Source organism: Lepidochelys olivacea (assembly GCF_965140295.1).
Source record: "Lepidochelys olivacea isolate rLepOli2 genome assembly, chromosome: 12".
Classification (NCBI taxonomy): domain Eukaryota; kingdom Metazoa; phylum Chordata; order Testudines; family Cheloniidae; genus Lepidochelys; species Lepidochelys olivacea.
The window spans coordinates 4,016,737-4,039,302 of record NC_140422.1 but is presented as its reverse complement, the minus strand read 5'-3'; the positions used below and the strand labels follow the sequence as shown (position 1 = coordinate 4,039,302).

General features: G+C 48.2%; 1 protein-coding gene across 4 annotated transcripts in view; it reads left to right on the top strand.

Annotated features, from left to right (window-relative positions):
• The window catches only part of RANBP10 (RAN binding protein 10), a 162,803-nt gene that overhangs the window by 127,484 nt on the left and 12,753 nt on the right, over positions 1-22,566 (top strand). For 3 of the 4 annotated variants that reach the window (XM_084644754.1, XM_084644753.1, XM_084644756.1), the window contains 3 exons: positions 5,055-5,077; positions 15,250-15,434; positions 20,679-20,791. In XM_084644754.1, the coding sequence (XP_084500880.1) occupies positions 5,055-5,077; positions 15,250-15,434; positions 20,679-20,791 (321 nt within the window). The remainder of the gene's footprint in view (positions 1-5,054; positions 5,078-15,249; positions 15,435-20,678; positions 20,792-22,566) is intronic. The other variant, XM_084644755.1, reaches the window with a different exon arrangement.

The window sequence follows — 22,566 nt, the reverse complement described above, 5'->3', positions numbered from 1 at the left end:
GATTGGGAGATCATGGTGCTATTGGGCCAGGTTCATGCCGTGGAACGCCGATTCTGGGCCTGGGAAACAAGCACAGACTGGTGGGACCGCATAGTATTGCAGGTACGGGATGATTCCCAATGGCTGAGAAACTTTCGTATGCGTAGGGCCACTTTCATGGAACTTTGTGACTGTCCCCTGCCCTGAAGCGCAAATACACCAAAATGAGAGCAGCCCTCACAGCTGAGAAGTGAGTGGCAATAGCCCTGTGGAAGCTTGCAACACCTGACGGCTACCGGTCAGTCGGGAATCAGTTTGGAGTGGGGAAATCTACTTTGGGGGCTGCTGTGCTGCAAGTAGCCAGTGCAATCATTGACCAGCTGCTATCAAGGGTAGTGACTTTGGGAAATGTGCAGACCATTGTGGATGGCTTTAATGCGCTGGGGTTGCCTAATTGCGGCGGGGCGATAGACAGAACGCGTATCCCTATCTTGGCCCCGGAACACCGGGGTGGCCAGTACATAAACCACAAGGGGTACTTTTCCATGGTGCTGCAAGCACTGGTGGATCACAAGAGACATTTCACTGATGTCAGCGTGGGATGGCCAGGAAAGCTGTATGACGATTGCATCTTGAGGAACTGTGGTCTGTTTGAACAGCTGCAGGAAGGAACTTACTTCCCATACCAGAAAATTACTGTTGCGGATATTGAAATGCCTATAGTTATCCTCGGGGACCCAGCCTACCCCTTAATTCCATGGCTCATGAAGCCATACACAGGTACCCTGGACAGCAGTAAGGAGCAGTTCAACCTTAGGCTGAGCAAGTGCAGAATGGTGGTAGAATGTGCGTTTGGACGTTTGAAAGCGCGCTGGTGCAGTTTACTGACTTGGTTAGATCTCAGCACAACCAATATTCCAATTGTAATTGCTGCTTGTTGTGTGCTCCACAATATCTGTGAGAGTAAGGGGGAGATGTTTGTGGCGGGTTGGGAGGTTGAGGCAACTCGCCTGCTGGCCAGTTTCGCACAGCCAGACAACAGGGCGAAGAGCACAGCAGGGCCCGCTGCATATCAGAGAAACTTTGAGAGCCAGTTTCATGACTGGCCAGGGTACGGTGTGAGAGTTGTGTTTGTTTCTCTTAAAGTTACCCACCCCATATATATATAAGAATGGTTTTTAAACAATTGTGACTTTATTTCCTTTCATATATATATGAATGCACAAAACATTGAGAGAAATCAGAAGCTAGACGGGGTAAGGAGGGTATTGGGTTAGGGGTGTGGAGGAGGAGGGAAGGACAAGTCCAGAAACCCAATCAAAATTTAGGATATGCCAGCTTTCTGCTGCTTGTGCAATCCTCTGGGGTTGACTGTGTGGGTCCCAGTAGCCTCCCTCGCCCCCCCCCCTCGTGTTCTTGGGTGCATGGGTGAGGAGGCTATGGAACTTGGGGACGAGGGAGAGCAGTTATTCAGGAGCTGCAGCAGCAGTCGGTGGTCTTGCTGCCTTTTCCTGCATTAGATCCACCATACAGCGGAGCATGTCAGTTTGCTCCCCCATGAGCTTGACCATAGCATCCTGCCTGCTCTCATCACGCACGTCCCTCCTCTCTTCGTATTCATGTAACGCTTTACGCGACTCCGCAATTGTTCGCCTCCACACATACAACTGAGCCCTATCAGTGCGGGAGGACTGCATGAGCTCAGCAAACATGTCGTCCCGAGTTTGTTTTTTCCACCTTCTAATCTAGACCAGCCTCTGGGATGGAGTAGATAGGGGCCGCATTGAAACATTTGCACCTGCTGCGGGAGGAGAAAAAGTGAGGGTAGTATTTTAAAAGATGTATTTTAGAGAACAAAGAGGACACTTTCTCAGTGAAACAGGCAATTCATAGTACACAGCATGTGCTCTTTCTGTACAAGGTCTCATTTTGCCTCTTATACTGAAGTGCCTGCTGCTCTGGTGTGAGTGAGCCATCACATGCAGCCAGGCAACAGAATTCAGCTTGCAGGCAGCCTGCGGGCTCTCTGGGAATGATAGCTTCACACAACACCCTCCTCTCCTCATCCATCCATTAACTGCAGGGCTCCGATGAGGCTCTGAGCAGGGATGAGCCCTTTAAACTAAATGTGAATAGCCCAGCGCGGCTGGGTTTCCACCCACCCCCCACTGCATGGCTCTGATCAAGCTCTCACTCACCAGTAGTGCCTTCTCCAGGGTCATGGTCCGGGAGCATGCTTTGGGAGTAGGGGGAGGCTATTGGCTCCAACTTTAAGAATAATTCCTGGCTAGGGGGGAAACCAGATTCCCCACTTGCCTCCTATGCAGTCTCCTCCTCCAAAAACTCATCCTCCTCGCTCCATGCTACTCCCTCCTTGCAGGTGTCCACAAACAGTGGTGGGGTAGTGGTGTTGTCACCCCCCCATAATTGCATGCAGCTCACCGTAGAAGCGGCATGTATGGGGCTGTGACCCAGAGTGCCCGTTTGCCTCCCTGGCTTTTTGGTACGCTTGCCTGAGCGCCTTGATTTTTGTACAACACTGTTCTGTGTCCCTGGAGTAGCCTCTTTCCGTCATAGCCCTGGAGACTTTAGCGTACGTATTTGTGTTTCTTTTTTTGGAACATCGTTCTGCCGTAACAGATTCGTCTCCCCAACATGCAGTGAGATCCAGTACCTCCCATTCAGACCATGCTGGAGCTCATCTGCGAATCCGGGACTGCACGGTCGCCTGTGATGGTGGACTCTGCGTGGTCGCCTGTGCTGGTGTACTGTGCTGATGGCGTCATCTGTGCTAATGATGACCAAACAGGAAATTCAAAAGTTCCCAGGGCTTTTACTGCATGCCTGGCTAGTGCATTGGACTTCAGAGTGTTCTCCAGAGCGGTCACAAGGGAGTATTCTGGGGTAGCTCCCGGAGGCCAATATTACCTGTAACCCAGAACTGCGATCTCGATTTTAGTGTGACTCCACTTGCCGAGGGGGAGTACAGAAATCAGGGTAAAGAGCCCTTTAAATCGAAGAGACTGTTTTGGTCGTGTGGACAGAACCAGTTTTATTTTGAGGAAACTCGGCTAATTCCGAAATAACCGCGTACTGTAGATCAGGCCCAAGTCTGAGATGCAGTCTAGCACTTGGTATTGCAGCCAAGGTGGCTGGGGTTGCTCCTGTGAGGAGTGAAGGAGCTCTGTGGGTGCTGGTGGAGTGGCAACACAGAGAGGCATACACGCTCCTTCTCGAAAGTTTGGGGCCAGAGAGCCTAGGAGATAGACGGGGGGGTATCCGGCAATGAATAGTCTTGTGAGGGGTGGTTTTACTCCTGGAGTTTTGTTAGTGGTGATTGGGGAAGAGTGTCCATGCATTTTGTCACTGCCCAACATGCTCCATGTGGAGGCAAGCAGTTAGGTGGAAACCAGCCCTTCTCCCAGGGGCTGTTGGTGTCCTTCAAGTCTAAGTACTGGCACGTGTTCATGGAGAGAGAGAGGACTTGAGTTGCTGCTGTATGTAAATAGTCTGTGTCTTCTGTTGGAGCCTGGAAGTAGCTAATATGCAGAGCAGATGCCTCATGGTCACCAGTCAGCACCGCTGTGCGCTCTACTCTGGGAGAAGTGGTCACCCTGTCAGCCCTCCTGCTTCTGGAAACACCTTTTACATGTTCTGCTCCCCACAAAGCTTGACTTGGTGACTTGGAGCTTTTGGTACTGTTCAGAACCTGTGGCTGAATAATCTTTTCATCCCTGCTTTAGCAAATATAAGAAACCTTTGTTTATAGGTAATTTTTGCCTCTTTTCTGACTTGTCAGGTTGAAATTAAGAGAGAACCCATAAATCTTTTCACTTCTGTTATATTTGCAAATATCAGATTTGAAGTAGAGAGGTTATTTTACCTCTGTATTTGACACTGGTGCGACTGCTGCTGGAATCCTGTGTCCAGTTCTGTTGTCCGCAATTCAAGAAGGATGGTGATATATTGGAGGGGGTTCAGAGAAGAGCCATGAGAATGATTAAAGGATTAGCAAACCTGCCTTATAGTGATAGACATAAGGAGCTCAATCTATTTAGTTTAACAAAGAGAAGGTTAAGGGGTGACTTGATCACAATCTGTAGGTACCTACTTGGGTAACAATAATGGGCTCTTCAGTCTAGCAGAGAAAAGTCTAACACTATTCAGTGGCTAGTAGTTGAAGCTAGACAAATTCAGACTGGAAATAAGATGTACACTTTTAACAGGTGAGAGTAATTAACCATTGGAACAGCTTACTTAGGGTTGTGGTGGAGTCTCCATCAGTGACAATTTTTAAATCAAGATGGATGTTTTTCTAAAAGATCTGCTCTGGGAATTATGTTGGGGCAGGTCTCTGACCTGTGTTATATAGGAGGTAAGACTAGATAATCATGGTCCCTTCTGGCCTTGGAATCTATGAATGTGGAGGAGGAAGCTGAGCACTACCGTTATCTCCATTGCTGCATATCTGAGAAACTGCTTCTGACTGCAGCCCTGCCTTAGTGCAAGGCCCAGCAATTCCCCTGGGAATTGTACAGGGTGTTTAATGCTCAACTCCACAGCTCTGGCTGGAAAGGAGGGGTAGCCTCAGGCCAGACCACAGCAATATTAAAGCACCACAGCTTCCAAATCAAAAATTTGTCTTGAACTGAAGCTTTATCCAGTGGCTTCTTAGTGGAGTCCTGCAGTGATGTGAGGGAGAAGCAAAGGAAAAGGGGGCTGCTTTTGTGAAGCTTAATGCACTAAAACTGATGGAAAAGAGAGTCTGAGAACACTCAGACTCTGATCTGAATCTTTGCCAAACCACAGGGTCCAGATAGAGGGAGAAGGGGAGACTCTGTTAAATAAATGATGAAGTGAGCTGTAGCTCACGAAAGCTTATGCTCAAATAAATTTGTTAGTTTCTAAGGTGTCACAAGTTCTCCTTTTCTTTTTGTTAAATAACAGGTCGCTAAGTCCAGGGCCAGAGCTGAGATTTACTGAAATGTAGTAACGTTTTGTAGCATGTTAAGTCTGTAGGCGCATGTGGGGAAAAATCCTTTGTCTTTTTAATTCTAATATTTTTCCCCCCACAGGTATAGCCTTTACAGACCTCCCTGTAAGTACAACTATTTTCAGTATTTTAACTAGGGTTGCAAGTGAAAGGGAGGGGGACAGTAACTGGGATGTGTGATGTCTTCTGTTTAATGACACGTTAAAGGGGTAGCACATATTCCTGAATGATATATGTTTCCCGTCTGCCTCTGTTGCATTGGGATGAGGGTGCTCCCTTTTATGGGACTGCACAGTCTCATCACCAGATGTGTGGTCGCTCACAAGATCCTCATTAAGAATAGTTACCTCTCCTGGAACTGCAGCATGAATTCCTACTTTATTACACCTTAAATGGCTGTCTCCTAAGAGCAGCCTTGTCTGCAGGGAGCACTATGTAGTGTTCACTTGAGACTCAGCGTATGATAATGCGCTTTAGCATCTCAAACCTTGTTAACAGAAAGCACACTTGCTTGTTTGGTGTTACTGCTTCTAAACTCCCCTTGCTCCCATCTGAATACTGCAGCAAAGGGTCTTTCCCTTTCCAAGGTAGCGATTAGAGATTGAGAATACAGACTAACACGGCTGTTACTCTGAAACCTGTCAGAAATGCTCAATTGTTCCTTCGTTTTTAGGTCCCCTTATCCGCCATCACCTATGTACTCATTACAGCTCCGCTAGCTGTTGGCAAGTCCTGCACACACCCTCTGTAACCAGCCATAGGGAATGCTACTGCGAAGATGTGCTGAGCTCCGCTCTCTAGGGTTTGATAGTCACTTCTTGGCTCTGCCAGCCTGAAATGTGTCAAGCTGCTCTCAAATCAGGAGCTTCCACATGGCGTTGCACTTAACTGCGCCAGAGACAGTGAAAAGTAGTTGTGAGATTATAAGAAGATGGCTGTCTCAATGATTGACAAGGAGTCCAAACTTTGTGGGCATCCTACATGAGCCAAAATTTTCTGCTTGCTTGTTGAATATGCTGTTCGTCTATAATACTTCAAACATGCAGGTCAGGAAGGAATTTTCCTTCATGCGTGGGTAGGGCCAGTGGGTTGTATTCCACTCTATCCTGAGATTGCAGGGAGTGTGGCTGGACTTCGGGCATTCTCCATGTGCAGCAATAATAAGGTTAAATACTCCCCCTGCAGTCCTCAATAGATGTGCAGTTATATAGATAGGTTTCAGAGTAGCAGCCGTATTAGTCTGTATTCGCAAAAAGAAAAGGAGTACTTGTGGCACTTTAGAGACTAACCAATTTATTTGAGCATAAGCTTTTGTGAGCTACAGCTCACTTCATCGGATGCATTCAATGGAAAATACAGTGAGGAGATTTATATACACACAGAACATGAAAAAATCGGTATCATACACACTGTAAGGAGAGTGATCACTTAAGATGAGCTATTACCAGCAGGAGAGCGGGGATGGGGAGAAAACCTTTTGTAGTGATAATCAAGGTGGGCCATTTCCAGCAGTTAACAGGAACGGCCGAGGAGCAGTGGGAGGGTGGGGGAAGTAAACATGGGGAAATAGTTTTACTTTGTGTAATGAAACAAATTGACAGAGCCAGAAGAGTACCCAGAAGTCACCTACTACAGGACAGGCCCAACAAAGATAATAACAGAACGCCACTAGCCATCACCTTCAGCCCCCAACTAAAACCTCTCCAACGCATCATCAAGGATCTACAACCTATCCTGAAGGACGACCCATAAGTCTCACAAATCTTGGGAGACAGGCCAGTCCTTGCTTACAGACAGCCCCCCCAACCTGAAGCAAATACTCACCAGCAACCAAACTCCACACAACAGAACCACTAACCCAGGAACCTATCCTTGCAACAAAGCCCATTGCCAACTGTGTCCACATATCTATTCAGGGGACACCATCATAGGGCTTAATCACACAGCCACACTATCAGAGGCTCGTTCACCTGCACATTTACCAATGTGATATATGCCATCCTGTGCCAGCAATGCCCCTCTGCCATTTACATTGGTCAAACTGGACAGTCTCTGCGTAAAAGAATAAATGGACACAAATCAGATGTCAAGAATTATAACATTCATAAACCAGTCGGAGAACACTTCAATCTCTCTGGTCACTCGATTTCAGACCTAAAGGTCGCAATATTAGAACAAAAAGACTTCAAAAACAGTTTCCAACGAGAGACTGCTGAATTGGAATTAATTTGCAAACTGGATACAATTAACTTAGGCTTGAATAGAAACTGGGAGTGGATGTGTCATTACACAAAGTAAAACTATTTCCCCCACCCCCACTGTTCCTCGGAGGTTCCTGTTAACTGCTGGAAATGGCCCACCTTGATTATCACTACAAAAGGTCCCCCATTCCTCCTCTCCCCCCCCCCCACTCTCCTGCAGGTAATAGCTCATCTTAAGTGATCACTCTCCTTCCAGTGTGCATGAGACCCATTTTTTCATGTTCTGTGTGTATATAAATCTCCCCACTGTATTTTCCACTGAATGCATCCGATGAAGTGAGCTGTAGCTCACGAAAGCTTATGCTCAAATAAATTGTTTAGTCTCTAAGGTGTCACTAGTACTCCTTTTATAGATTAACGCCCGTGTTCAGCAAGGTGCAGCCTCGGTTCTGAGAGCTGCCTTTCAGTTTAGGCTCACAACTCTTAGGGTGTCAGCTGAACAAGTCCTGTGGTGACACTCCAGAGTGTTCAGTACAATGTATGCAATAATGGCTAACAGTGAGGGTATTTCCTGGCCATTATTGCTCTTATAGGTCTAACAGAACATTTCCCTCTAGTCTTTTTGCCCTGGCACCCAGATCTCTGTGGTGCTGCTCATGTGATGTTTTGTGTAGAGCATCGGTCTCTTCCAGGAAGCTAGTGCACAGGACAGGACTCAGTGGGAAAGCAGGACTTCGTTGTGAGCACTGTTAGGGTTTGGCCTTGTGGATCTCACACCGTTGAGTACAAACAAGACTGGAAATGCTGCAGACAGCCAGTGTCGCTTTCTTCAATGTGTGAATGCACTGGCTCTTCCCACAGCCTCATACCGCCAGTGCACCGAAGGCATGTCAGCCCCAGCGTGCCACGCTGTATACTAGTGATATCTTCCCCTCTGCCTGGGCCTGTCCCCGCTCTTCAACAAAGCGCGGAATGAAGGAATGCAGCGGTCCATGCTCCCTCGCCATAGGGGTGCTGAGCATGTTACCAGAGACCCCAGTTCCTGCCTGGTAACTAGAGCAGAAGTGATTCTCACGCCCCCTCGAAAGCCCATTTGGCAATGAAGTGTACCCGTCCAGTTATGGAGCTGGCAAGGGGCAGAGAAATGCTGCAGAGCCCAAGACTTTGTATCAGCACTTCCTCAGGAGAGGCAAAGGAAAATGGGTTTCTCTGTCAGGGACTGACAGCAGGCAGGTCTTTCCCATCCAGGTCCTTCCTCCTTCGCAGCCACAGACACCCGTGATGGCAGCAGGCTGCTGCTTGCAATTTGCTGTCTGGATGTTGTTTTATATCTGCTGACTGGTAGCTTGCCCGGACCTTCGACCTCACAGTCCCTGTGCTGCCAGCCTCATCCCCTGTCCTCCCTTTCCCATCCCGATTCATGCCCCACAAAGTCTCTTCTTCCTTCCTTCCTTCTCTCCCTCCCCCCACTCCGTTGCTCCTGTTTACTCACCACCTCCTGTTGTCCCCTTCCCCTAGCTCTCCCCAGAGTCAAACAAACAGAGATAACAGGCTGTCTGGCCTCTCTGCTGCTGCTTGATACCTTTTCCCACCCATTGCCTGGGTCTCTTTAGGGGCATAGACCACATCTTCCTCTGTTTCTTAAAGCAGTGTCCCGGAGGTTTGGTCTCTGATCCTGACTGGTGCCCTTGGGTTGCACAGCAACATTAGGACTGATCAAGACACTCTTTAGGAATGATAGCAGACCTCAGATATCATAGTGCTTAGCATCAATACAGCTTCCAAGTGCTTTAGACCTTAGGTAATGTTTATGCATTAATATAGCAAGGAAGACGCATTCAGATTAGTTGAAACACAACGTGCATTCATTGTAAGGTACAGCAAAGAGAACATAAGGTATAAAAGATGTTAAATATTAACTGCATTCTTCACATCCTTCACCAGGGCTGTGAAAACTCTGTTCTAGAAGTTTTGCTGTAAAAGGGAATGAAAATAATGAAGATCTTCAGAAATCTTAACTGAGTGAGCCTTGTAGGATCCAAGGGCCTTGGACCCTAATAGGGCTTGTCCTGTTCCCTTGAAATGGGATTTCTCTTTTGACCACACACATGGTGGTCTGATATTTCTCTTGGACACTGGGTGTGAAGGTTTCCCCCTCCATTTGTGGCCTATTCTGCTTGAAGCAAATTTTCTAGAGAACACCAACAAGACAGGCAATAAGCAGCACTTCCTTGACCAGTTGTAGGGAAGTTGTGGGGGCTGAATTCACAAGTGGGGTGACTCTGACTTCAGTGAGCTTACACCAGAAATTTAAGTTGGTCCTTCAGCCCATTACCTGTCGGGGAACAGTTTCCTTACAGAGAGTTCAAAACCAATTTCTTTTCTTTTACTGTAAGGGTGGGCAACCTTTTATGTATCAGGAGCCACTGACGCACCAAAAAAAAATCAATGGCGGGCCACACACCTGTTCAACTCACCTGCTCAGGGGGGCGCAGAGGCTTGGGGCTTCCCCTCCAGTGGGGTGAGCCGGCGCTCAAGGCTCCAGCCCCACGGAGGTGGCACCAAGACTCAGGGCTTCCCCCCCTGCGGTGCAGGGAGCCAGTGCTCGCGGCTCCAGCCCTGCTGTGAGGCATTGAGGCTCAGGGCTTAGAATATCAGGGTTGGAAGGGACCCCTGAAGGTCATCTAGTCCAACCCCCTGCTCGAAGCAGGACCAATTCCCAGTTAAATCATCCCAGCCAGGGCTTTGTCAAGCCTGACCTTAAAAACCTCTAAGGAAGGAGATTCTACCACCTCCCTAGGTAACGCATTCCAGTGTTTCACCACCCTCTTAGTGAAAAAGTTTTTCCTAATATCCAATCTAAACCTCCCCCACTGCAACTTGAGACCATTACTCCTCGTTCTGTCATCTGCTACCATTGAGAACAGCCTAGAGCCATCCTCTTTGGAACCCCCTTTCAGGTAGTTGAAAGCAGCTATCAAATCCCCCCTCATTCTTCTCTTCTGCAGGCTAAACAATCCCAGCTCCCTCAGCCTCTCCTCATAACTCATGTGTTCTAGACCCCTAATCATTTTTGTTGCCCTTCGCTGGACTCTCTCCAATTTATCCACATCCTTCTTGTAGTGTGGAGCCCAAAACTGGACACAGTACTCCAGATGAGGCCTCACCAATGTCGAATAGAGGGGAACGATCACGTCCCTCGATCTGCTCGCTATGCCCCTACTTATACATCCCAAAATGCCATTGGCCTTCTTGGCAACAAGGGCACACTGCTGACTCATATCCAGCTTCTCGTCCACTGTCACCCCTAGGTCCTTTTCCGCAGAACTGCTGCCTAGTCATTTGGTCCCTAGTCTGTAGCGGTGCATTGGATTCTTCCATCCTAAGTGCAGGACCCTGCACTTATCCTTATTGAACCTCATCAGATTTCTTTTGGCCCAATCCTCCAATTTGTCTAGGTCCTTCTGTATCCTATCCCTCCCCTCCAGCGTATCTACCACTCCTCCCAGTTTAGTATCATCCGCAAATTTGCTGAGAGTGCAATCCAAACCATCCTCCAGATCATTTATGAAGATATTGAACAAAACCGGCCCCAGGACCGACCCTTGGGGCACTCCACTTGATACCGGCTGCCAACTAGACATGGAGCCATTGATCACTACCCGTTGAGCCCGACAATCTAGCCAGCTTTCTACCCACCTTATAGTGCATTCATCCAGCCCATACTTCCTTAACTTGCTGACAAGAATACTGTGGGAGACCGTGTCAAAAGCTTTGCTAAAGTCAAGAAACAATACATCCACTGCTTTCCCTTCATCCACAGAACCAGTAATCTCATCATAAAAGGCGATTAGATTAGTCAGGCATGACCTTCCCTTGGTGAATCCATGCTTCCCGCCAGCAGCCCCGGGGAGCGACGAGGCTTGGGGCTTCCCTCTTGTGGCTCCAGCCCCGAGGGTGGGAAGCCCCGAGCTTCGGGCCCCTCACGGGGCTGGAGCTGCAAACGCCGGCTTGCCCTCTGCGCCCACCCCCTGGTGGGTGAGTTGAACATGTGTGGCCTGCAGGCTGAATGAAAATGAGCAAGGGGCTGGATCCGGCCTGTGGGCAGTAGGTTCCCCACCCCTGCTTTACTGGTACCAATGGGCCTTGGGTAAAATACACAGCCCCTAGCAGCACTGCTTATAGGTTAGGTGGTGAGTGCTGATTTTCCAATCTGAAGAAGTGTAAATGGAGACACTCTGCTCAAAAATTGCATTTCTCTGAAAATGTTTATCTACATTAGAGTGTTATCACTGAAAAGTTAGCCAGAAATGACTTCAACAGGGAACAGGTTTAAGTGAATAAAAAAATAAGCCACTTTTAAAGTGAGATGAGCATCCATGCAGGGGTTTGCATTGGATTGCATCCGTTTAAACTTACACAGTGCAACTTTCTCATGCATCCAGGTCCAGACAGTGTCAGAGAGTCTTGCCTTTCCTGAAAAGACTTGCATAAATATCAACGGGAGAGCAGAAAAGCCCTTGCATATTTTTCAGGGCATGTTTTTAATGTCAGGCAATACTGTTTAAAGGGGGCTATATTTTTAAGTGTTTAAATCAGGATTGGATGCTTTTCTGAACAATATGCTCTGGGAATTATTTGGGGGAAGTTCTATGGGCTGTGTTATACAGGCGATCAGGTGTGGTTCTGTCTGACCTCAGAATCTTTGAATATAGCAGAAATGGGAATTGTTTGAAAAATGTAGTCAGTTTAAAAAATTCGTATCGTCAGTACCCCTTTAATATCTGCCCCCAGTTATGCCTATGCCCTGATGAGAGTTGAGGCAGCCAGTTGTGCAAACAGGGTCCTAAAAGTGCAGATCAGCTCCACAAAGTGACCTGCTCCCTATGTGCTGCAGAGTCCTATCTGCCATCTGCCAAAGGTTTTGCTAGTTTGACTTTCATTAACTTTGTAGATCCAGTACGTTTTCAGTGGGTGTGAAGCCAGGCTGCTCTCAGGGAAGATGATGGCCCCTTAATCGCTATGCTAGGAACATGCAGAGAATGAGGCTGTGGGAGAGGAGACAGCAGCGAGGGGAACTGTGTTAGGAAACTAAGTGGGGTCTGTGGACTGTGGAGCGCAGGAGGTAGACTGGGGGAGCAGGGGATGTGGCGTGACCGAGGGAAATATGGATGGAGAGAATGTTCAAATGAATGCAGGAGGTAGGTGGGGAAGAGGAGACAGTGGGGGGAGCATTGAGGGAGAACGCAAGGCCGGATAGGTAGCTGCCCCACTCAGTAGGGACGGGGTAGAATGGTAGCTCCCTGCACCCCGTAGGATCAGAGAGTGTAAGTGACGATTGCTCCGATCAGCGAACAAGGAGGCTACGGTTTGTGTGCAAGAGAGGCTGCATTGTGACCACTTTCCAAGGGGGGACTGGCAGCTTCTGCTGACGGTGAAGAAATCTGAAGGAAAAACCACTGTGACATATTGTTTTTAATGGGTTGGGATTTTTTGGGTCTGACTTATGGCCTTGGGCTGGCCGTACTGAAACAGGTTGGAGGCCCGATGCAGAGACTGACAAGATGGTAGTGTCTGTTGGAGGCTTTTCCTTATTGCCAGTTCTGTTTGAAGGGGAGGGGGATCTCTAACTCCGCTCCTTAAATACCACAATTCCCCCCTGGGCCATCTCCTCGCTGTGCTGTGGTGCACACTCATAGCAGCCGCTAGTGATAAGGCACTGGGTGGTGTGAGCTGCATCTGAATTAGCCCACCCACGTAACCCACCAGTTGTTCTTGCTCAGGGATATGATACAAAGGAGATGCTGAGTCAGTGATGCAGCCAGCTTCGTTTCCTCCTTTCCTTTCCCAGCCTGGGGGGGTGGGGGGAGGAGAAGGGGAGGAAATTAGTGTTATGTGGAGCAGCTGCTTCCACTTCGTTTTGGCATTTCAAACTCCAGAAACGTACAGTGCCAGCCGTTCATATCTCAGTCGACTCAACAGCAGCTAAATGCAGATCTTTTGGTGAAGAAAAGCATGCTCCAGTTCACTGGACTTGAAATGCCAGCTTTGCTGGGAGGTTCTTTGGGGAAGGGAGAAGTCGCACTGTTTCATCTGCCCAACATACCTAGTGCTTTTGAAACCTTAGAGCAGAAGGAAAGAGTCCAAAGGAGTTCTTCAGTCACAGAATCCAGTGAGGTTGCTTAGCTGTGGAGAGTGAAGCCTGGACCATCAGGCTGCTCTCAGGCACTGACATTACCTTGGGACAGATCCCTAGCCGTGTCCTGAGAGGTGTTGCACCAGCATCTACTGCTGTTCTGTTTTATTATATCTCACATGGCAGCTGGAAAGTGTGGCCCACCATTTAGCACTCATTAACAAGTGCATGAAACTAAACAAGCCAGAGTTCTGGCTCTTCCTCTCTCTGTGACCGGGCAGGATTTCAGGAGCCTCGAAGTGGCAAGTAATCAGTGTGGCCACCTCTCGGAAATTCCACTCTGCCTTTATTCGTTTTAACTCATAACAGGAGGTGGCATCCCTGGCTCCAGCATAGGCTCCCATATGGTCAGGCTGGAAGGAACTGCTTGGCACGTGTCGTCCAGTGTCATGTATCAAAGAGAGGACCCGTGGCCGTCTCTGCAATAAAGTTCTCACCTATCCTTGAACTTTTCTGACTGTCGCTAGTTACTGAGCTGTGTTTCTCTGTGTGATAGCGCTCGGGCAGGAAGTTCAGTTTTTCCCTTAGGAACTTGGGCCCATTTTGCTCCTTGTTTTACCATGATGGGGCCCTGATGTGAATAGTTAGCTACAAGGCAACAGAATAAAGCAGGGAGATATATTTACTGTCAGTGGTTCCCAAACCGTGGGCCTCAGATCACCACTGGTTCCTGGCACGCTTGCTGGTGGTCTGTGGACAGTGGTCTGGTCACATGATGCCACCTTTGCTCCTTGTTTCCAGTGACTGTATCACACTGACTCCTCCTAGCTTCCTGCCTAAGCGATTGCTGTAGGTGCCCCACGGATGTGATCATGAACTGGAGAAGTGGCCAGGAGACTCTCTAAGATGTCGTCCACACAATGAAATATTTGGCGAGGCCTTGCTCTGCGTGTTGTCTCCCCTCATTCTTCCACATGCCATGGAGATTGGATACCTCACAGCACCATTTTGAGAATCTCCAAAGGTTTTGATTGGGTCAGGATTGGTATGGGGCTAACTTAAATGGCATTCATTTGCTTGTACTGTGTACAGTGATCATCTCCCCAAACTTGAATCACATCGTCTCAACCCTCCAGGAGCTCTGAATGATGTGTTGGTTGATGTTTGGAGAGACTGTCACATTGGCATAGCCACTTGGAAATGAAATTGAACCCAGGTAGTGAACTTGCTGGTTTGGTTGGCATCATTGGCGAGCTGAGTCAACTACAGGACCCTCTTACTACCCCAGCTGCTGTGCTGGACAGCCCTTGTCGCGGGGCTGATTGAGGGGGTCCTGCATCCTTCCCCTTTTGCCCAGAGGTGCAAGATGTTTGGATAGCAGCTATCTGTCAGGGTGTGGGGAAATGAAGGTGAAAGGGTTCCCTAGAATAGAGAGCTGGAGAGCCTGTCTGGACCAGGTCTAGTCTAGTTGGGTTAGTTGTGGTAAAGGGGAGTCCTCTTCCAAGATGCTGGCATGGGAGCTCTCCCATCTGTTGGGTAACTTGTAGTCACCTTACTAATGCAAACACTTGTCTTTCAGTCTTTGTAACTGTCCCGGCTCCTGCATTGTGGTAGAGATCACACAACCCTCTGGAAGAATAGATTGACAGGTCACACATGCTAGTTGTGACATAGATCTCAGTCCTTCGGGAAGGCAGCCCAATGTGCTGGTTTCATGCCACGAGCAGCAGGAACTGGGCTCTTGAGCCTGGAGGCTGTCACCAACCTAGAGCAGCCATAGTTGCCTCTTGCCCCTTTTATTACAAGTCATGGTTTTAAAAACTAGCTTCCCCTGCCCTTGGAGCCCATCCCTGAGGGCCAGAGACAAACCCATGTGCTCCTCTTGGAGCCCATGGGAAAGGGTTGGGAAGCATTAATGTGACTTTCTTTCTTTTTTGCAGTCAAATCTCTATCCCACTGTGGGGCTGCAGACACCAGGAGAAATCGTAGACGCCAACTTCGGGCAGCAGCCGTTCGTGTTTGACATTGAGGACTACATGAGGGAGTGGCGAGCAAAGATTCAGGGCACCATTAAGCGGTTTCCCATAGGAGACAGACTAGGCGAGTGGCAAGCAATGCTGCAGAAGTGAGTCTCTGCTGCAGTCTTTCTTTCTTCTACTTTTCTTGGCTTAGACGTAGCACCAGTCTGACACATACTGCAGAATGAGCAATGGTAACGTGAATTCTGTTGTGCTCCCTTACACTGTGTGATGATACTTTGTGCCACAGTCCAGGGAGGCCGTCTTAGTATTTAGAGGCAGGCTCTTGAAAGCATCACTAAGCGTTCTCTTGGTGAAGATCCGAAACCTGATCTGCCATTCCTGCCCTGCTCAGGATGAAACCCTTTTCCGCTCCGATCTTTAGGAGATATGTCAGGGTGAGGAGATTAAGGGATTGGTGTAAACAGAGTTGAAGGCCTTGTCTACACTTAAAACTTAAGTCAACGTCACTATGGTGCTCAAGGGTGGGAAAAAGCCACACCCCTGAGTGCTGGAGCTAATCTGATCAATCCCTCAGTGTAGGCACAGCTTGGTTGATGGCAGCATGCTTAGGTGTGGGTGCACTAAAAAGCTAGGTTGACCCTAACTGAATGTTAACCGTAGCATTTCAAGTGCAGACAAGCTTCTGTCAGGTAGGTAGGCGGTGTTCCTACAGTGATGGGAAAACCCCTTCCGTCGTCATAGGCTGCGTCTGCACCTCATGGTTATCCAGCTTAGCTACAGGGCCATAGCTGCTATGCCCCTCTAGCCGCTGTAGGGTAGACATGGCTTAATTCAGCCCTTTGGAGACACAACTCTTAAGGGAACTCATGGAGTCCACATCAGCTAGGCACTCAGGATTGTTTCTTTGGTGCTTTTCCTCAAAGCCTCTACAAGCCTCACTTTTAGTCTTGTGCCCATGAACAGGGCAAAACTTGGCTCCTCTTAAGGCAGCCAGCCCTCCCTCTCCTCCCCCGCAGTCAGTTGCAGGGTCATTAGCGAATGCATAATGCAAGTTTGCCCTCATTTTGCTGCGTAATTGAGCTCCAAAGACTAAGCTGCCATTCTTCTTAAAAGTGTCTGGTCCTTCTGGCTCTGAAATGAGCCTTTCAAAGGTGGACGGTGTCTGCCTGAGTCTGCAGACATCCTGAAATGACAGCACTGAGGGGTGTGAACTGTCTCAACGGGCTGTTTGAAACTTAATGACCATTTACATGCCAATATTTGCTTCACTGCTGATGGTTTTGGTAAAACATCATGCTGATGTGCTTATCCAGATGTGTGGCTCTGAGCAGCAAGTTACAGACATGGTATGTTGGGACAGCTGTGAAGAGCTATTCATAGAGAATGGAAAATGAATTCCATTCCCTTTCCCACTCTGAGTGTGGGCAGGGGAGGGAAGGAGGAGATGCTTTCAATATGGAGGAGATGATGTCTCTACTGCTTCCTGGGGGCCAGAAGCCCAAACAGCCTCCCACATTTTCTCAGTGCCACAGGCTCCAATTTGCCCTTCACCTGGGAATCCACTTCCTGTTTTCCCCAGGACAGTGTGCTCGGGACAGTTACGTGGTGCCCGATGCAAAATCTGCAGCATACTGAAAATTGTAAAACGAGAAATGTATTGAATTTAGTAACAGAGATCACAGGAGCTCCTGTACTGGTTAGGAGTGGGCAGTGGGCGGGAGGGCTGGGCATGGTGACATGAGAGGTCCCGGGGGGCAGTGACACGTGAGGGAGGGGTAATTTGGGTGTCATGTGCCACACAAGACATGGAGCCTTGTCAGAAAGGAATGCTGGCCTAGCCCTCCTTGCAGGGGGCAGAGTGCTCTGTGGCTGTTTTCTCCAGGTCTCTTCCAGTCCAGGAACAAAGGAGCTGGAGTCCTGAGCTCCGGACATGTAATAAACTCGTCACCTCATGGAAACACGAGTCCCTCCTCCGTGGAGAGGGCTAACCAGGGATCAGCTGAGGGCATTGGCGAGTCAGGCCACGTCTACGCTGGGAATGCTTTGAAATAGTGGTGTACCATGCTGGGACAGCGCTGCTCGACTGAACACAGCTACACTGGCCAAGTAAAACCTCCCCTTCTGAGTACAACAAGCCATACCAGTAAAAGCACAGCTCTGGCAGTACGGCTGTGTCTACCCTAGGGACTTCTGCTGGCACAGCTGTATTGGTCGGAGATCACACCTCATAGCACCCCTGACCGACAGCTACGCAACCAGACATCTGTAGTGCCGATAGGCATGCTTTGTAATTTCAGTAGCTGCTGTTTGGTCTGAGAGCAGCCCACCAAAACAAGCCAACAGGATGTGGTCTGTCCTCCAGGAACTGATCAGAAATATGAGTGTCCTGCAGAACTGACCCCCGCGTATCAGGCCCACATGCCACAGAGTCCAAAAAAACTCTCTGTGCCCTGAACTTCTGGGTATTACATTCTGAAAGGCATGTACAGAGACAGTGTGGTACAGGGGAATTGACTGGATTGGGCACATGTCCGCAAGGTGAATGATCCCCTGTGCTTGGAGAAGGAAGCTTGGTGTGGCAGCGTTCCTGAAAGGGACACCTCCCCCTCTCCCACCACATACACCAGTTTTCACTTGTAAGAGTGGTTGATAAAGGAATGCAGCCACTAGCAAGGGCTGCATATTGATAAATAATTCTTCCTTCACGTTATTCTGATCCCCTGGTGTCCATGCTGACTGATTTTAGCCACTGCCATGGAGAATCTAAAATAGCGTGAAATGTAGCTGAGCTGGTGTGGCTGGCAGAGAGAGATGTGTAGGATCTCAACACTGGTAATGCACCTGAAGTGTGCCTGATGGCATCTCAACAGAAACCAGAGGTACAAGACAGCAGAGGAAGGAAGCCAGCCTGGATGAGCCAGAAAAGCCCGCAGCACTGCAGGCTGTACCCAGGTGCGCTCCATGCTTGTGCTCTGAGCACTCACTTTAAGGCGCATAGCCCTACCTGTAGTGTTTCTGTAAGTTCTGTGTCTACCGTCCCACCAGCACGTTTGGCTTTGGGGATGTTTATCAGTCTGGCACCAAAGACAAGACCTGGTCTAGCCTGGGACTGTGAAGATCATTAGCCTTGCCTTGCCTTGCCTTAACATGAAAGCAGCCTGCCAGAGCAGCCAGCAGCAGTTTATTTTGAGACCATGTAGCACGTTCCTCAGAGGAGCAACATCTCTCAAACATTTCAGGAGCTGTTCCTGGCTGGACATGTGGCACTCAGCTAGCCAATGCAGAGCATTGTATTGCGGTAAATATGCAAGGCATCTAACCCGTGAGTTGGTGCTGGTAGTAAACTAGTACAAAGGACAGGGTACTGCACTGGTCAGTTGACAGGGGTGGCTGCTGAGAGGCTGTGATGCCAAGGACAGAAATATAAGAATGCGGGGCAGCTCTGATTTCCTTTAGCTGTATAGTGCAGTTTAAATACCTATGGTAAGGAGTTAGATAGCTCTGGCAATTGGATTCAACTTAACAGAAAGCCAGCCCAGTTCTTAGCGTTTCAACCGTAGTCTAACTTCGCCATCTTAATGAGATGTTTGCTGTTATGTCCCAGGTTACTAGACATTCGAGCTTTTATTGATTCCGTCTGCACTGCACTGCAGTCATTACACTTCCCGAGCCTGGGGCTCTGTGTAAAGTATGGGATGGGTTCAACAGACAAAGTCATCTTGGTTGTTCCAAACTTCTGATCAGGAATCTGAAAGGGTTAAGCCCATGATGTTATGCTACCTGACCAGCCTCTTGGGCTATTCTGTGCCAGAATTGCAGCATGTAAACTCACTCTATTTCTGACTTTAATCATGAGACACTCAGTCACACACATGCTGCAAACTGTCTTCCAAAATTTTGGCATGAAATGATTCAAGCTTCTGCAGTGGCACCAGGACTGTCTTTACAAGCTTTTCAGACAGTTTGGTGGTAACTACTGCCATTTGTTTCCAGTGTGGCTATGTCTCTATATTGCCTTGCTGTAGTGAAGAGGTTCCCAGATAGGGAACCCAAAGATTAGCTGTTGAAAGAGCTATTAAAAATAGACAAAAATTCTTTGGGTTGCAGCTCATTCACTTGGAGTTTGCCTTTGGGTGCAAAAGATGGCCAGAAAGCTGGAGAGAGGCTGGCTGGCTGTGAAGAGGGATGGCTGGTCAGCACCTTCTGCAGTGCATACCAGGCAGGCTGGTGTTACAGTACTGTGTGTGGTTGTGACAAGGAGGATCCTGGCGAGTACTCGCTTGCCCTCTAATAGCAGTGAATGGAGTCCAGTCTCAGAGCAAGTCACTGGGCAGTTTTTTAAAATAATAAAGCTGTTAATCCCATCTGAACTGCAAATGTGTTGCTGTCTCCCAAAAATATTTCCCTCCTATAGAGAGAGTCATCAGTTTGAAAATCCATTCTGGCCCTGTCTCATTGGTCAGTCTTAATCAGCAGCCAGCTTGGTGGAGAAGCTATTTCCAAGCCAGTTTCCAGGCCACCATTTAAGGTGTTGATGAAGTCTACATTAGCACTAACATTTAAATGACAGAGACGATGAGAAGGCGCAAGATGGATTCAACAAGGAAAGGTCCCTGCTGTCACTGGGGAGATATATTTCTACTGCGTATATTGTCTGACATCACAGTGAAAATATTTGTTTTTACTTCCAACGTTTAAGGATGAAAACATAATTCAGAAATCAGTAATGCATGTGCTAAATAAGTGCTCAAATTTTGACTGTATGGTAAATCACTTGTTAGTGTCTGGAAGTAATATAAATATGAAGGCATCCATTCAATTATCCGTTGCGTTGTTGAAAAAAGCATTTAATGATCAGAACTCAGGACACCTGTAACTCAGCTTCTCGATGTCATGGTTTTTCTGTCTGTAAAATGCCGATCCTGGTCTGCTTCCAAGGAGATTGAGGCTAAATTAATTAGTTTGTAAACTGCTTTGAGATCTTTGTACAGAAAATGCTGAGTTAGTAAAGATCAAAACAAAGCAAAAGCTCTTATGGTCCTGAATGACTTGTAGCATTGGTAATGGAATGTGGAATCTTTCCCTTTTGGGTCACATGTCCATGTCCAGCCCAGGTCGATTATAATAAGATAAATATATCTGATGTCTGTTTTTAGATGATTTTGGGGGCCTCAGACCAATTCCCAGTGGACAGGGTTTATGTTGCAGTTAGCACTGATTGGACCCCAGGAACAAGACACTGGTTGTGTTCTAGCAGGGCTGAGTTGAGTAGCTTTCCCTGATGCTGAAACTGCAACAGCACCTGTGTTGATTTCCCTCCCCTCCTTCCTGTGGTTCCTCTGCTTTAGTGATGCATATCATGCTGTTTTTATTTTCTTATTTCCTAGTATGGTGTCTTCCTACCTGGTTCATCATGGGTACTGTGCAACAGCGACGGCCTTTGCCAGAGTGACAGAAACCACAATCCAGGAAGAACAGACCTCCATAAAGAACAGGCAAAGTAAGACTCCGTAGAGCACTCTTCTTCCTTAGGTTCCATCTCCAAGTCACAGCCCTTCCCTTCCCATCTCTCTCCTTCACCTCTTAGGCTCCTATCCTTGCAAACTCATGGCCTAGCAGCTTGGCACATCAGGATAAGAGTTGCTCCAGGGCAGGAGGTACTTGGAGATGGGGCCCAGTTCTGGAACAATGTAGCTGATTACATTTACTATTAAAGAGCTGATCTCCCCTAACATTTGCACTGAGACCCCAGAGATATCTTTAATTTGGGGCTTTAGATTCCTGCTGGCAGCAGTCTCGTTAACTTGATTCTAAGGGCTGGGGCCGTAGAGGCCTTAATGCATCTGCCTGGTTTTACTGTGGCACCCATTACAAAGGAATCAAGCCAAACCCTGGTCAAATTCATTTCATGTTTTCTGCTTCTGAAGGGCTTTGCAGTGAGCAGAGCTGTATAGAGAGCAATGCACCACACCTGTCTGCTTTGCCTGCTACATCAGCTAATAGAATCATAGAATATCAGGGTTGGAAGGGACCTCAGGAGGTCATCTAGTCCAACCCCCTGCTCAAAGCAGGGCCAATCCCCAATTTTTGCCCCAGATCCCTAAATGGCCCCCTCAAGGATTGAACTCTCAACCCTGGGTTTAGCAGGCCACTGCTCAAACCACTGAGCTATCCTTCCCCCCCCCTTCACCTCTTAATGTCCAGGCCACCAGCTTCCACAGGCATGAAATGTGCTGCTTTGTTTTCTTTGAACCATTCTAATGAACTTGCTCGTGGAAAAATACGTCTTTGAAGAGAACCCTCCCTGGATCCAGGGAACTGGATTATTAAGGACTTGGAGAGCAGTTGGAATGCAGTCTTTAGAATCCCCCTGATTTTTTTTTTTTTTTTTTACAGAATCGCAGAGCATTGGGTCCAGTCTCGCATCTTTTTCCATCTTCTCCTGGCTGATTTCCATTTTCATCCCCTGATGCTCTGCTGTTCTGTCCTCTGCTGCATGTGCCTCCTTCCTCCTTGTGATCTGTCTCCCACGCGGCTATTATGTCATGTCACACCTATGTTACATTCCTCTGTAGTTGTCTGGAACACACATTTCTTATACACACTCAATGCGTGTTCAGGCTGGAAGAATCCTCTGCCCAGCAGCCTGGGATGACCTGCAGTTGCTGCCCAGCGCTGCACCTCCCTCCACAATGCCCATGCAAGGATTATGACTGTCCACTTCTCTGCTGACAGGCCACACCTAGAGCAGCAAAGCAGAAACAGTTTGAAATGGACAGCACTCTGCCCTGCTGTCACTTTGATGAGAGAGGGAAGAGGCTGCAAAGCAGGAGAGCTTTTTGTAGATTTCAAGCTGCTTTGATTTCATTGATTTTATTAGTACGTGGGTTATCTGCCCAACCTGATGGGGATATCTGATGTGGGGTAGGAGTGCCACAGTCATCTGTGGGAAAGGAGACTAAACAGGAAGTGTGTTAGAGAAGGAGATGTCTCTGTGTCCCGGTGAAACTGAGACCGATTAAAATGGGCTCTGTAAGATACAGGCAAATCAAGAGAGGAACAACACAGATAGGGAGACAGAAATAGAATCGAAGGAGGAGAAGCATCAAAGGCAGAGAGAAACCAGTGAAAGCCTGCAAACCAGAAAAGCAAGAGAGGGGGAAAGAAAGGCAGTGAAGAAACTGCTGGCTGGTGTGTGACCACGAGCATGGTGACCTGGCGCTCAGAGAATCACAGAATATCAGGGTTGGAAGGGACCTCAGGAGGTCATCTAGT